General features: G+C 45.5%; 1 protein-coding gene across 3 annotated transcripts in view; it reads left to right on the top strand.

Annotated features, from left to right (window-relative positions):
• Nucleotides 1-346: 346 nt before the first annotated feature.
• MOGAT1 (monoacylglycerol O-acyltransferase 1) overlaps nt 347-15,564 on the top strand; it is a 30,780-nt gene continuing 15,562 nt past the window's right edge. The window contains exons 1-5 of one of the 3 annotated variants that reach the window (XM_077348915.1): nt 347-779; nt 5,102-5,280; nt 6,411-6,615; nt 10,890-11,064; nt 12,682-12,881. In XM_077348915.1, the coding sequence (XP_077205030.1) occupies nt 686-779; nt 5,102-5,280; nt 6,411-6,615; nt 10,890-11,064; nt 12,682-12,881 (853 nt within the window). In that variant the 5' untranslated portion in view covers nt 347-685. The remainder of the gene's footprint in view (nt 780-5,101; nt 5,281-6,410; nt 6,616-10,889; nt 11,065-12,681; nt 12,882-15,564) is intronic. The other 2 variants (XM_077348917.1, XM_077348916.1) reach the window with 2 other exon arrangements.

Raw genomic sequence — 15,564 nt, 5'->3', positions numbered from 1 at the left:
AAGCGGCTTCCAATCGCCTTCCCTTCCTCTCTCCATAACCTTTAACACCAACAAAGCTTTATTCAAGGTGTGAACTTTCGAGTGCAAGCACTCTTCCTCAGACTAAGCTTGCACTCGAAAGCTCTGGCCTTGGTGTTGAAGGTGCTACTGGACTCTGATTTTATTGTGCTACTTCAGACCAACACGGCCACTCGTTTGAATCTCTCCACAACAGTGGGGCTGAGAGAGCTCTGAGAGGACTGCTCTGCCAGAATAGCTCTGTCAGGCCTGGGACTGGCCCGAGATCACCCAGGTGGCCACATGAGGGGGAGCGGGGAATCAAGGCCGGCTCGCCGAATTAGAAGCCGCCGCTCTCGCGCACTACACCACGCTGGCTCTCTTCGCCAAGGAGAGCTCGGCTGGCCGCTCTGCGGAGAAGCGCGCAGCCCCCGGGCTGGCCTCGCCTACTGGCCTGAAGACGAGCGAGGGGCGGGCAGGCCCCAAACGCAGCCGCCCACGTGTGCGCCGGCGAGGCCCGAAGGATCCCCGTCTCCTCCCGCCGCACCCTGCCCTGCCCCGCGTGGCCTCTCCGGGTTGGGGTTGGGGTTGGGGAGGAGTTGGCCAGCCGCGGCGTTGGGACCCGCAGGCAAGTAGATCGGCTTGGTGCTATGGACAGTCTCTACCTCCCCTCCGGGCCGGCAGCGCCATGAAAGTCGAGTTTGCGCCGCTCAGCATTCCCTGGACGAGGAGGGCGCAGGCAGCCGCCGTGTGCCAGTGGCTGTGCGCCCATCTAGCGCTGGGTAACTCGCCTTTCTCTTCTCGGGTACAGCTGCCTTGGCCCGACCCGACTTTCATCATGCCGGGTCGGTATTTAAGACAGGTGGGCCCCGCCGTGCCTTCTTCTCAGGCGCATCGCCGCTGGGGCTCTGGCAAGAAGGGATCAGCGCCGCGGCCGCTGGTTTGGGAGGGAGATGCCCCGTTGACTGACAGTGCAGCTGACCTCGGGGTGAGACGGCGACGAGGCAGGCGGTGCCTGGGCTAGGGGCTTTCCCTGAGTAAGTGCGAAAGAAATGCGGGGGATCGGACTGCCATCGTCCGCAGGCAGCAGTGCTGAATGCCCTGAGCCAAATGGCACTTAAGGGTCAAGCAGAAGTGCACAGCCCTATTGCGGTTGTCAGAAACTACAGGTAGGAAGAATGCCATCATATGTTGTCCAACTTAATTGCAGCATTTTCCGACTTGTTGCTGGGACAGTGTCTGCCATTAATTACTAGTGTGGACAGTTTTATTTCTCCAGTGTTTTTGTGAACGACAACGGAACTCGAGGGATTGATTAGCTGTTTTAGCAAAAAAAAAAAATCATATGGCATAATTTGGATATTATGAGACAGTTTACTAATTTGCTTTTGCCTTATATCTCGTTGTCCATTTAGTCTGAGGAAGAGTGCATGCACACGAAAGCTTGCGCCTTGAATAATTCTTTGTTGCTCTTAAAGGTGCTATTGGACTGTAAGACTGTGCATGGGATGGCTACTCATGCCTCATAAGATGGGCAAGTCAATATCTTATAAATCATGGACTTTACAAAAGGAAGGTTTTAAGATGGGGTTTCCATTCTACATACCAATTTAAATTAGGGGATAGCGAGATCTATGCAGAATAAAAGGCACTGGCCTCTCACGGCTGAGCTTGAACCTTTTAGTTTCTAACATTTAGTGTCCACTTCCCCTACACATTCTTCTTTTTCTTCTCACCATGACATGTGGTAACATTTCCTTTAAAAAGAAGTGCGTGCTGTTTCTTAGCACCTACCCTGAAACTGAACATCTTCTTTTTAAAATGTGCATGCTACCTTTCCACCTGGCTTAGGGTACCCAACGACCAAAAAACAAAATAGCATTTAAAGCACAGATAGCTTATAAAATACATTAACCAGATATAACAAACAAACACACAGGGAGGACAGTCTGTGAAAATTATTAAGGGAATGCCAGAAAGGCTTCACTGGTGGGTAGAAGGCAATGATAGAGACTGACCGGCAAATCTTCCTGGAGAGGGAAGGCCAGGGTTTTTTCCACAACCAAGGCCCTTTCTTGGGCACCTAATAAAGGCCCCTGAAGATGATTTCAGTGGTTGGATATTAAGTGTTCCTTGAGGCGTGCTGGCCCCATGCCGTATACGGCTTTAAAGGTCAATACTACTACCTTGAGCAGTGGTCCCCAACCTTTTTTCGGCTGGGGACCGGCAGGGGAACTGCCCCGCCCGCGCAGCGCGCATGCACGGCTGGGCCGCACATGTGCACATGCGTGCCGCGTGGCCGAAATCGCGATGCGCGGCGCGGCCCTGATTCCCTCTCCCCCTCCTCCCGCAGTAGGAAGCTTCCCGGGCCGCAAGCTTGTGGCCCGGGAAGTTTTTTACTGCGGGGGGAGGGCGGAGAGAGAGAACCACGGCCCGGCGCCCTGGCCTTCGCGGCCCGGCACCGGGCTGCGGACCGCAGGTTGGGGACCACTGACCTTGAGGACTCATGCCCTGAATAAATCTTTGTTGGTCTTAAAGGTGCTGCTAGACTCTAATTTTGTTGTGCTACTTCAGACCAACACGGCTACTCACTTGAAACGAGTACCTTGAATTGAGCTTGGGAGCCAATATAAGTGGAATGATAGTGGTGCAATGTGGTCCCTACAATCTACTCTGTTCAGGGTCCTGGCAGCAGCATTTTGTACCAATTGTAGATTTCAGTCTTCAATGGCAACCTCAAGTAGAGTGTATAGACTGCTGGGATTTGATAGGACAAGTTCAGAGGCACTGGGATACCAATATGGTGAATTAAATATACAGAGTAGACTTCTATGGAGACTTCAAACTTCCATTGTTCTTTATTCTTTGATATTCAACAGATCCCAACGCGTTTCGCTCTTTAGCTTTTTCAAGGGGCATCAATTTAAATATTTTCAAAACCAACTTTGATTTTGTGAAATAATCTCTTAACAGTGAGTAAGGTTGTTTTAACACATTCTACTCGTAGCTTATATTTCCTGTAATATGCTGCATTTTACTGTAATATACCTGTTCTTTTTTTTTTTTACAAGTTAAGAAAACTGGTTCTCTTTCCGTTCTATTAAATGCTTTTTCTAAGAACTCAGGAGCAGACTGGGTTGTTAAAATAGCCCGGAACAAGTGGAGCCAGGCAGTGCTGATGGAACCGGAGGATCTGCTTGGCTCAGATTTGATCAGTGACCACACCAGTGGGCATCATCTCTGTTCTCCAGGCTGGAGCTTCACCAGTATAGCAGGGACCACTTGAGCTAGCTTTTTTCTATCCCCAGTGACCAGCTGGGAACTCTCCCAGTAAGTTAAAGGCCCGATCTGCCAATGGAAGTCCTACAACATTTGTTTTTCTATGCCAAACAAGGGAGACGTGTTCCACCGGTATAGTCTTTTCATTTGACTTATGCAGAACGCTCAGTGCAGAGGAAGCAGAGCAGGAGGTAGCTTGCTTCAGGACAGTGAAGCTTTTCTCCTCCCTATATATATGTATATATCAATGTTGGCATTCAGCACAGCACACAGGCTTCTGAAGCAGGTCTCGGCAAGCTGACTGTAATAGTTTCCCAGAGGCAGTACTAGTTACCTGGAGCACAAGAATCACTGACCCCTTGGACGGCCACAGCACTCACCCCAAGCCAGCCCCTTCACAAACCAGCCGCTTGGGGCCCAGACAGGTCAGGCACGCAAGCAGCTACCACAGAGGGGCAAGTGGGCACGAACAGCTGACACTGCTTTGAGTGGGATGGTGGTTGCAAGCAAGCAGGCTCCTGTTGTCCCCTTCATTGGAGTGGACAGGTCTGGGGCAGTAGGACAGGGCCCCTTTTGCCTCTCAGCCCACCCTGATCACTGGGTTTGGGCAGCAGTCAACTGGAAGGGTGTTTGGGGGTAGGCTACTCCAATGCCGTGTAGCTGATTGCTGTGGTAGCTGGGCAGCCTCCCCAGAGTAGGGCCCCAGGCAGCTGATACGTTCCCCATGTGGAATGCAGGACGTTCTCATGTTTAATGGGAGCTTCTACAGATGCCATAAGAATGACTTGTGGGCCTCCTGAGGCTTTCTGGTTTGATACAGCTCAAAGGAGGAACAGTACAATGACTGGATACCCTGCCTAGAGATAAAACTGAGAGTGGGCAGAACTAACCTCCATGTTTCTCTCTCTCTTTTTTTGGGGGGGGGGGTCTGAAAGGGTCTCCCCCCCTCAGTTGAGCCATGCATTGGCTCACAGGTGGCAACCTGACTGTGGGCAACCAGCAAGAGGCTTGCGGGGGAAGAGAAATGTAAAAGGCCATTGCCCCTGTGGTGCTAAACCTGTGTGATTGTTGCATTGGGGTGATGTTTGAGGATTTCGCTCCAAGCTTCAAGTGCAATTCTAGAGCATTGCCCTGATCAACAGTGTTGCTTCCAGGTTTGTTCCAGTGGTGATGTCACAGTGAATTGTTTTCTCTAAGCAGTGGCAGGGGTTCACTGGCAGCCTTAAGTGCCTTGGCGGCGAAGGGGAAAGCTGGGTTGTGGGGGGAGGGTGGTGCAGTATCTGAAGCAGCTATTTGGAGGCAGAAGGGATGAAGGAATCAGCAGCAGCAGCAAGTGATGCAGAAACAGGGCTTATGGATTACTGTTTGCGCTCACTTCCACACCACTTGCTGTTGCTCCAATGGCAAGGACACAATTGTACCTGTTTAGGAGGACACTGGAATGTATTATTTGCATATTCTACACATATATTGTTGTTGTTATTGTTGTTGTTTGAATTTATAGCCCGCCACTCCCTTAAGGCTTGTGGCGGGTAACAGCATATAACCCCCCCCCCCGATAAAAACCCCTAATACATAAAAACCATCCGAATACATAAATACATCAACCAACCCAACACGGCGACATTACCCAAGGAGGAGGCCAGGGATAGCCTGAAAGGACTGCAGAAGAGGGGGACCCGATCTCACCAGGTGGCGCCGGCCTCGGCCATAAGCATATATAGAATGACTGTTACAATTTGGACCCTGGGGGAAATATTGTGAGATCATTTTTGACATATCCACTTCAGTATGTGTGGTTCTTTCTTTTTTCTTTTTTTTGCAGCACAATGTTGTTGTATAATCTTCATAATCTTACTTCTGGGAGATTATTGGTTCATCCCAGTTTTCTATGCCTTCTGGCTCTACTATGACTGGGAATCCCCCCAAACTGGAGGGAGAAGATCCAAGTGGGTCAGAAACTGGACTGTGTGGAAGTACTTTAAGGAATATTTTCCAATTAAAGTGAGTAAAACTTTTGATGGTGTCTTATGAAAAATTAAGGTTGGCAATGTCACCACATTAATTTCTGAATCATGGTATATCTGCATGGTGTTTTTGCTAGAAAATGTCCCAATACCTAGTAAGAAAAGTTGGTATAGGTTTCACATCATTCTGGGTTGAAATTTCAGGAAACAAAGTAGCTCATTAACAATGAACAACAGTGCAGTCCTAAAAGCTCTTTCCTTATTTAATAGACCTTGATAGGATTCTGGGTAAACATGCCCAGGCTTATTCTGGCTTTCTGAAATATCATGATATTGTCACTGTGCTGCCTAAAATGGGAGTATCTGTTTGTGAATAGATTCACATGTAAGTGGATTCTCTAGCCTGACATCTGAGGCCCAAATGCCAGACATCTAGGCAGGGATAACTCTTCCGAGGGCAGTGGGTGTGTTATTGGGCATGGACATGTGGGGTGGGGGGATTAGATAGGATCTTACCACCAGCATGGTATTTTATCTGGTTTTATGGATTTTTTATTGTAAACTGCCATGAGCTGGCAGGGTCTGGGAGTGGTGGTCAAGAAATAAAATAAATAAATAAATTTGCAGTCCACTTGGAAGTAGGCTCACTAATCTTTTTGTTCCTGGATCCCCCCCCCCCCTTGTGCTAATATTTTGCGTATGTGGGCTGTAAATGTGTAGGATGTAGAACAGAAGCAGCAAGGAATTATCAGAGCAATGACAAATGGTACATAATAGGACACATAGAATTCGTGTGGACTTACCTGCAATAAGATGAATTATTTTAGGAATACATAATTAAAATTGGAAGTTGAGGTGACTCCTAAGAGGAAAATTATGATAGTACAGTTTCTAGTAACAGCTTAACTTTCAGGCTAGGAGACAAGAGGGACTAGGACCTAAGTATACATTTTGTCCTTCCCGAGGATGTCCCTGGTTTGGGTGAGGTGTTATGTACTGAAGTTCTGTGCCTCTCAGATGTGCATAGGACTAATGTGGTTTGGGACAGTGGTATGTGAAGACAGAAGGCTTATACCAACTATCCTATACCATTTCTCTGATGCTAAACAACCTTCTTCTCATGTTTATCAACAAAACCATAAGAATTTTACTGGTCAATTATTTCAGCTGATAAAAACTTCAGATTTGGATCCAAACAAAAACTACCTCTTTGGATTTCATCCACATGGTGTCCTTGTTGTTGGAGCCTTTGGAAACTTTTGTACAGAACATACAGGTTTTAAGGAAATATTCCCTGGTATGACTCCATACCTTCATGTCGAGTCTTGCTGGTTCAGATGTCCTTTCTTCAGAGAATATATTATGTATGCTGGTAAGTAGACACTTGTTAGTTTAGTCGTGACTTTAGAAGTATTTCTTTCAACAATCTGTATAAAATGAATTCCTCTTAATCTGAACTCAATACATTGCATGATTGTCTTATTCCCACATCTGATTCTCAACATGGCCATATCTGTGGATACTTAGATCCAGAGATTGTACCCATGGACTAAACGTTCTACAGATATATGCCACAGGTTTGCTATCATCTGGCTTCATGACTGAACCAAAGTTGGCTGCTGATTATTATTCAGCAGCAGCCATGCTTTTAAACAAAAGCTAGTGTGGTGTAGTGGTTCGATTTTGAACTGGGTTTTCAAGACTCACATTTTAATTCTCACTCTGTCATGGAAGTTCACTGGGTGACCCTGGATCAATTACACTTTCTCACCCTAACCTTCCCTCAAAGGGTTGCAACGAGGAAGAAAAATGAAATAATAAATACTGCTGGAGATGGCAGATAAGTTTGCCTTGCAGGTAGGAAGGAGAGAAGCAAGTAGGGAAAGGTAAGGATATAGGAGTTGCTAGGAAGAAGGAAGTGGTATGAAGAATGGGGTACAGGGGGAAATGAAAGTACTCCTACCACAGCTGGGTCTGGCCCGGGACAGTGGCTGAAAATGTGCAGAGTTTTGTGAGAGGTTGCCAGGAGGTGGGAAGGAGAGAAAGCAGCAGATAGGGACTGATAAAAAGTAGATGGGCTGGGTCAAAAGGAGAGACAGAAGCAGAAAAAGTAGAGAGGCTATAGGAGCTTTCAGGAAAGTAAAACAGGAAATAATAGGGGGGGATATGTCCCCCAACTAATCCTTGCATGTTCCCTGCTTGTATTTGCTTTAAAAAACATACCCCACTTTCATGATGTTCAAGGCAGTTTTAAGCAAACTAAAACATTAAAGAATAAAATCTCAAGAGACTGTAATTACACAAAAGTAATCAATACAACTGAAAGTGTATCAAATGGAGAATACACACACACACACACACACACACACACACACAAAACCCACTACCTGAATAAACTAAAAATAAAAGCTAAGGAAACAGTAACTTCACCTATTCCTCAGAATGGCAGCGGTGAAGTTTGATTTCTGTGTTTTGCCAGTAAGTGTTCACTTCCATAGAAAAAATATTCCGCAGCATTGAAACTCCTCTATCTGCTCTGATGACTCTGTGCTGTCCCTAGACAAAGTGGCAACTTTGGAAGGTGGAATGTATGGCATCCCATCCCTTCTGAACTCCTCCTCTCCAGACTCTGCTGTCCCCAGGCTCTACCCTCAGATTTCCAGGCATTTCTCATGATGGAAAAAATTCCTATCCGCAGCTCTCATTGCCTGCTCCTGCTCAGCTAGTGGCAAGAAGAAATTTTCACATGAAATGGGGAAGGGTTTATGATAAGCTGATGGTTTGTGGCACAACCTGAAAATGACATTATAATGCTGTTAATAATCTAGTATTTACACTAAACTCTGTGGTTAATCCATAGGGTTTGGGGCAAATGCTAATGTTACCCACAGTGCTTCACTATCACTTTTAGGTCACACCGGAAGTGATGTCATTGTCCTGCTGAGCACCCCTGTCATGGAAGTCCTTGTCTCTCCCATCTTCCGCCTGTTGCCAAGCAACAGTAGAATTTCTCAGCCCTAAATTAGTATGAGAGGGAGGATATAAGCTTTCTGTCCCTGTGTGCTATGACCCAATCCAGATTGGGACCCTGCACACTTGAAAATTGAGTTCCAAGTAGGAACTTGGATCTCACATCTGGTTGAAAGTCTTTGTGGTGAACTAGACACAACCCGAGGACTTAATCTTAGGCAGTTTGGCACTGTATGAGTTGTGATCAACTGGAGGCCAATTTGACAGACAAAGCGCAACACTGTCCATATTTGGCATCCATATCTTCAATAATTTAAGCCTTTTTATGTATAAAACTACTATTCTGCAAAGTGTTTGTGTCTGGTGGTGGCAGCCCCACGCAACATTTACCTGCTCCAGAAGAGATGCTGACAGGGAGCAGTTTTGCCCAGGTGCTGCTAAAGCAGGCAACCCTGTCAGAGGCTTTAGGGAAGACAACAAGGGTTAGGCCATGCCCGGAAAGACCCTAGTAGAAGCATTAGTGCCTATCAGACTCAGGCAGCAGGCTGTACCTCAGAGAAGGCCAGCAACAGCTGGGGCCTATGCTGGTAAGCAGAATGACCTCTTAAAACCTCAAGGGTAGGACACGTGAGGACCCAGCCATAGAAGCCGTCAGCCCAGATTCCCTTCAATTCCCAAGGTCCCATCCCTGAAGAGAGGCCATTGGAAGAAGCTGGGTCAGTGTAGCCCCAGGAAAGCCTTTATTAGGCTCAGCTCAATGATGACAAGGTGGACCAATTCCATGAAGCCACAGGAGAGGCAACTGGTAGGAGTGGGATGAGGAAGAGGCGGAGCTAAAGGGAGCAGGATGAAAGGAGCCTGTTCCACCTCACCACATTCTGACGTTCTTCCTGGGTTGGGATCCATAAAAAAGGAAACATGGGAGGGCACTACAGCTTTGGACTCTGTCCTAGCATTGATCTAGCCTGACAAATATCTAATGTAATCTGTATTTGCTATGATGTAGATTCATTGATCCTGTTGATACAAATGGGAAGCTGAGGCTGAAACCTGCCTCCAGATTTGCACAATAAATGTCTGTGTACAACAACTGCAGTGTGTTTGTGTGTGGTGATGTCAGCGCATCTGGGAGCTCACAAAGAAGGGCCCCCACCACCAGTATTACAGCGATGGCTGGCAACAGTAACTCTGCTTTGCCGTTATCTTACTGTGCTCTTGAGGCGTTTGTATGGAGACCAGCAAAAGTGCCAACCAGCCTTGACAATGAACATCCTTGACTGTAATAAAAATAGAAACAAGCTGTACATCAGCCTCACCAAAAGGAGATGATAAAGGAAAAGGAAATTTCCTGCCTCAATGGATATTTCATTTTTGTGTTCTGTCATTAAGTAGATGGATTGGCATTGATGGAGACTGACTATATACTGACAGAACATTTTCCACTGTCTAAATATAGCTCACCACAGAACTGTGCTTCTATATTTTCTTGTTATCTAGACACCAATGAGGAATGGTTCTACTTGTGAGCAGAGAACTGACAGTCCCTAGGCTATCGCATCAAAATATACTAACACCATCTGGTAGGAGAGTTTGAATGTCTAGTTAAACGTTTTGATATCATGAGCCTTCTAGTTTTTAGATACAACTTGATGCATTTTCAGATCTCACACAGTTTTGTAGCAAACAATTTAAATATGCATTAATGGGGTACAAAATCTATGAATGTACAAATCTTCTGACTTGTCCACTCAGCTGAAAAAAACCAGAAAACAAATTTTAAATTTCAAGTGTAAATTATAGTCTTAAAACATTTGTAAATTGTAAGCTGTCATAACACATGAATTCCTCAGAGTTGTGTGTGTGTGTGGTGTGTGTGTGTGTGTTAAGTTTTCAGTGTTGCTATTCACATGTCATGTCATGGCCAGAGTCTGATTCTTACAGGATATGTCCAAAGGCTCAAATTGAAAATTAATGTCATATTTTTGTACATTTTCATATCAGCACGTATTTAGCATAAGAAGAGCTGGTTCTTATATGCTGCTTTTCTCTACACAAAGGAGTCTCAAAGCAGCTTACAATTGCTTTCCCTTTCCTCTCCCCACAACAGACATCCTGTGAGGTAGGTGAGGCTGAAAGATCCCTGATATTACTGTTTGGTCAGAACAGCTTTATCAGTGCTGTGGCAAACCCAAAGTCACTCAGCTGGCTGCATGTGAAACAGGAGTGGGGAATCAAACCTGGCTCGCCAGATTAGAAGTCAGGACTCCTAACCACTACACCAAGATGGCTTATATTACATACTAGTAATCAAGCCCGCTGTAAGAAAAAGACAGCGGGCGCTAGGTAAGGGAGCCCCCGGCAGTCGCGAGCAGCGTGGCTAGCGGGGGCTCCCTTGGCCGCTGGCAAGGGAGCAACTGCGAGCCCCGCGGAGCGCGGCTCGCAGTTGCTCCCTTGTCGGCAGGGCGGGAATTGGCCCGGCCAATGGTCTGTCCGGAGGAAGGGGCCAATCGGCACCCTTCCTCATCCTGGACAGAACCCGCCCTAACTCCTCCCACTAAGCCCTTACGGGTTTATTTAGTCCGCGGCACCCATGGTGCCGCGGGCTGTGTTAAGATAAGGTAGTATGTAATAGAGATTAGTTGGTCTGTGCTTTTATGGATTCAATTTTTTTTTCAGGAATGGTTTCTCCATCTAAGAAGAGTATATCTCATGTACTGAGCAATAAAAAAGGAGGAAATATCGCTGTGATTGTAATTGGAGGGTCAAGAGAGTCTTTGGATGCCCGTCCTGGAAGCTTTACTCTTTATCTCCTCAAGAGAAAGGGTTTCATTAAGATTGCTCTGGAACATGGGTAAGTGCCCACACTACATCAGTACTGGGGGCTGCAGTTGAGAGGTAGGGAGAGACTGTGGCTTACTAGCAGAACACATTTGTTATACACATATTGAACCAGGTACTCTGTGGCTAAGAGCAAGATGGGGAGAAAATGGAGTCTGGCCCTTCTGGGTCTTGGCAGACTTTAACAGTGTCTGGCTTTGACATAAGCCTAGACAATTGAGGCGTGCCTCTAGTCGTTGGGGACAGTATGCCAGTCTATAGAGCAGGGTCCTGCCACACATAACAATAACCAGGCTTGAACCTAGACTGGAAAGGATATAAACAATTTGCTTTATCCGGAAAAACTTGAGTTGTCCAGCCACAATTCATTCCATCACCTTGCTCAAGAATGGAGCATTTGAAATGGGTTGATACTTACTGAGTTATCTGAAATCCAATGTAGGCTTCTTGAGAAGTAAATGCACCTTAGCCTGTTTCAATGCTGGAGTAACCGTCCCCTGTCTTAATGAATTATTACAAATATATATATCTTGGATCTAGATAGGATGCACTCCAGCAGATTTCAAGGGTCATACCAGCAGCTGGTAGGCTTCAAACTTCAAAGAATTCTGTCTACATCCTCAGAGTGAATAAATTGAGAAGTATTTCCAACTAATTGGACAAGTTGGCACCCTGGCACCATCTAACCCTGTCACTGGTAAGAAGAAATAGAGATGGGCTTTATGCCCTGTTTTTCTCTGCATGAAGGAGTCCAAAAGCAGCTTACAAACACCTTTCCGTTCTCCACAATAGACAAACTGTGAGGTAGGGAGGGCTAAGAGAGCTCTAACAGGACTGTTCTGTGAGAGCGGCCCTAAGAGAACTGTGACTAGTCCAAGCTGGCTGCATGTGGAAGCGAGGGGAATCAAACCCAGTTCTCCAGATTATAATCCACCACTCTTAACCACTACACAATGCTGGAATGGATGCAAAAGATTTTATCTTACACAATTTTTCTCTATAGAGATTCTGTCTTATATAGTGAATCTAGTGAACTTATACAGTAAGTGGGTTATGTGAAAGGATGCCCAGTTAACTTGTCTGAGCTGTTTCTGGAAGCCAGTAGGTTGCTTCATGAATTAAAAAGAAAGAAAATTTGTTGAACATTATAATGATATAAGGTGGGAACCTGTGCAAAATCAAAGGGAGGATGAATAATCGGTTTGGAAACACACATAGATACTTCTTTCCCACTCCAGGATTCCATTCTTCTCCCTGGCTTACTTGCATCAGCACTCAGCATTCCATGCCTCCCCTGGCGGGTTCAGGCTTCATTAGACTTCTTTCTGTTAACTGTAAGGAAGGTCCTTTCATTTTAATACATTTCCAAGACATTTTTCTGCATACTTGGGCAGTCCCCCGAGAGTATCGAACCCCCTAGCTTATTCGTGAGTGCCGTGGATTTGCCACTCTTTAATTGGCATGGGTGCTCAATGTATTGTTTGATACACTGATGAAATATGAATAATGTATTACAAATCTGGTATAACTGAATATTATGATCCATAACGCAGCTTGAGGCATTTGTCAAATCGTTGTGTAAATTACATCTGCAGAGAGTTCTTACTGTTTGTTTCCCCCCCTCTGGCAGGGCTCAGCTTGTACCAGTGTTTTCTTTTGGTGAAAATGAGCTCTTCAACCAGATTGAAAATCCCAAAGGATCACGACTCAGAGCATTTCAGGAGACAATGCAAAACCTGGTCGGGTTTACTTTGCCTCTCTTTCATGGCAGAGGAATTTTTCAGCATAGCTTTGGCTTGATGCCTTACAGGAAACCTATTAACACTGTTGGTAAGTTCTTTTCTGTAGCATTTGATTACCTACATGGACAGTTAACAGTGCACTTTTATGCCTGAGTGGGTCTTGGAAAGTCGGTTTAAAAATCAAATAAATAATAATAAATACATACAGGCCATTTAGTACAACCTCCTGCCTAATGCATGATCAGCCTTAAAGCATCCAGGATGAGCACCAGTCCAGCTGCTGCTTAAAGAGAGCCAGTGAGAGAGAACTCACTACCTCCTTATGTAGCCTATTCCTGGGGTAGTCAACCTGTGGTCCTCCAGATGTTCATGGACTACAATTCCTATGAGCCCCTGCCAACATTTGCTGGCAGGGGCTCATGGGAATTATAGTCCATGGACATCTGGAGGACCACAGGTTTGACTACCCCTGGCCTATTCCACTGTTGAACTACTCTGTCAATTCTCCCCCCCCCCCCCCGATATCTAGTCTTCTGACTTGTCGAAGTCTTCTGTTTCCATAGAAAATTGTGGTAGTCTGTTGTTGATTTCTTTCCTGTAATGCATTGGAGATGGCTAACCACCCTTTCTAATATCCCTCCTCCATTCATGGGTGCTACAGTGCGAACACCAAGTGCCTGTTTTCTACTGCTGGTTCAGTACTAGTGCAGTAAACCTGGCATAGGGGGCATTGCCATGAGAAGGACAAAGTAATGTCAGAACTGGATCTTGCATGAGTTGGATCATGTCTGAGGATCCTAAAGGGTTTTATCTTAAGCTTATTGAACTCATAGAATCATAGAGTTGGAAGGGGCCATACAGGCCATCTAGTCCAACCCCCTGCTCAACGCAGGATCAGCCCAAAGCATCCTAAAGCAAAACTAAACTCTTAAACTCTAAACTCCTAAACTCTTCCCTCTGCTTGCTTTGTAGCTGCATTATGTAGAGCCATTAGCTACAGCCATTATGAAATGGCATTGTAAGAGAGACCGGCAATGTTTGCCAAAAGTGAAGGGATGGAGGACTGAAAAATTAGTCTGGCTCTACTTTTGATTAAAGCATGCAGGAACTCCCCTGTTACATCATTGTTAAAATACAATAGCAGCAAAGATCAAATTTGTTGATGGGGTAAAATACTTGGAGAAAACTGGAGAACAAGGCGTAAAATAAGGATGAATGCTGTCGCAGAAGACCAGCATCTGAGAAGAATGAATGAATGCATCTATTTGGCCCTGTTGATTGAAAATCTAACCAGCAGGTGCCTTTTTGGATGGAAGGTGTTCAGAGATTTCCTGCAGGCTGTTGTTTTATAGACCCAACTACAAAAACACATAGATGCATGTGTACGTTGGGTGTGAAGACAGTGCATGGTAGACAAGATTGTTCTGGTCCTCTTTATAGCCTCTGGAAACTGAGACAGCAAGATGTCCTCAGAGGGAAGTGAGATGGGAAGGGCGAGTGTGGAGGAAGACTCTCAACGAGGCAGCGAGAACACATCGCATGCTTATCAGGGTGTATGAGATGGCCGTGAAGGTGGCTAAACAAGAGCTTTAAGCCACCCCTATTACATCTGGGAGGTCTTGCTGTGCACAGTTGGTTAGGGTAGTTTGGACACTTACAGCCCTCAAAGGGGGGCACCAAAATGATAGTCAATTGGATTTAACTTGTGAGGCTTTTGTGAGTTATTTTGTGGATAAGATCTCACTGCTCCACCATGACCTTCCCCCCATGCTTGATATCAAAAGGGAACTGAAGGCTCTTTGGCTGTCGGGGGGGGGGGATATGATGATTTCAGCTGGCTTTCTTTAACCAAGGTGGGCAAGTTGCTGAGTTTGGTGCAGATGACCACCTGCCCACTTGATCCCTGCCTACTCAACTCAAATGACTGGATGGTAGTAGAGCCTTTCCAGGAGATTGTCAGTCTGCCTCCCTCATCAGGAGAGTTTCCAGAGAGGCTTAAGGGGGAGGCAGTCTACTCACTACTGAAGAAACCATCACTTGATCCCCATGACTCAGCAAGATACTACCCAGTCTCCTACCTGGTGTTTCTGGGTAAGGTGTTAGAAGAAGCCTTGCTGGATCAGCTCTCAGCATTCTTGGAGGAAACGTCAACCCTTGATTTTATTGTATGTTTTATTGTTTGCTACCATGAGATGGTCGGTCTGCAGATGGTGGCATACAAATATGACAAACACACTAACAAAACCAACCAAACAAACGTATTAAACTAGGAGCAAGAAATTTATCAGCAAACTTTTTGGTCTTTGTAGATTATGTTCCATTGGGAAGTAGGACATTCTTCCCCAAGTGAGCATAAGAACTCTAATGTGAACACTTGTTTCATACATATTGAAAGTACATCACAAAATTTGTCTCCTGTCTATGTGTGTTTGTGAATGCACAAATAGATCCTTTTGTATCGGGAGAGGAGGAGGTTGCCAGTACCATCCACATCCTTTGTATTATTAATGAACAATGCCTGTTTTACTAGTAGGGGGATAAAATGCTTTCAGCCCTTGATTATCTCTACTTCAAAATTTGTGAATTTTGTTTTCTTGAATGTACTGAGCATTAGTCTCTTTGCAAACTGGGTTTCCCTATGCTGAATAATCTGTTTTGAGCTTAGTGAGTCAATTTGGAAACTCTGTTGACTTTGTCTGGCTTCACTTGCAGATTAATATTGCATTTCAAACTGATTTGCATAATTAAGAGTCAAAGGGAGCTGCATTGTA

The sequence above is a fragment of the Paroedura picta genome, chromosome 8 (genome assembly GCF_049243985.1).
Source record: "Paroedura picta isolate Pp20150507F chromosome 8, Ppicta_v3.0, whole genome shotgun sequence".
Taxonomy (NCBI): Eukaryota; Metazoa; Chordata; class Lepidosauria; order Squamata; family Gekkonidae; genus Paroedura; species Paroedura picta.
This window is presented reverse-complemented; position numbering and strand designations above follow the sequence as displayed.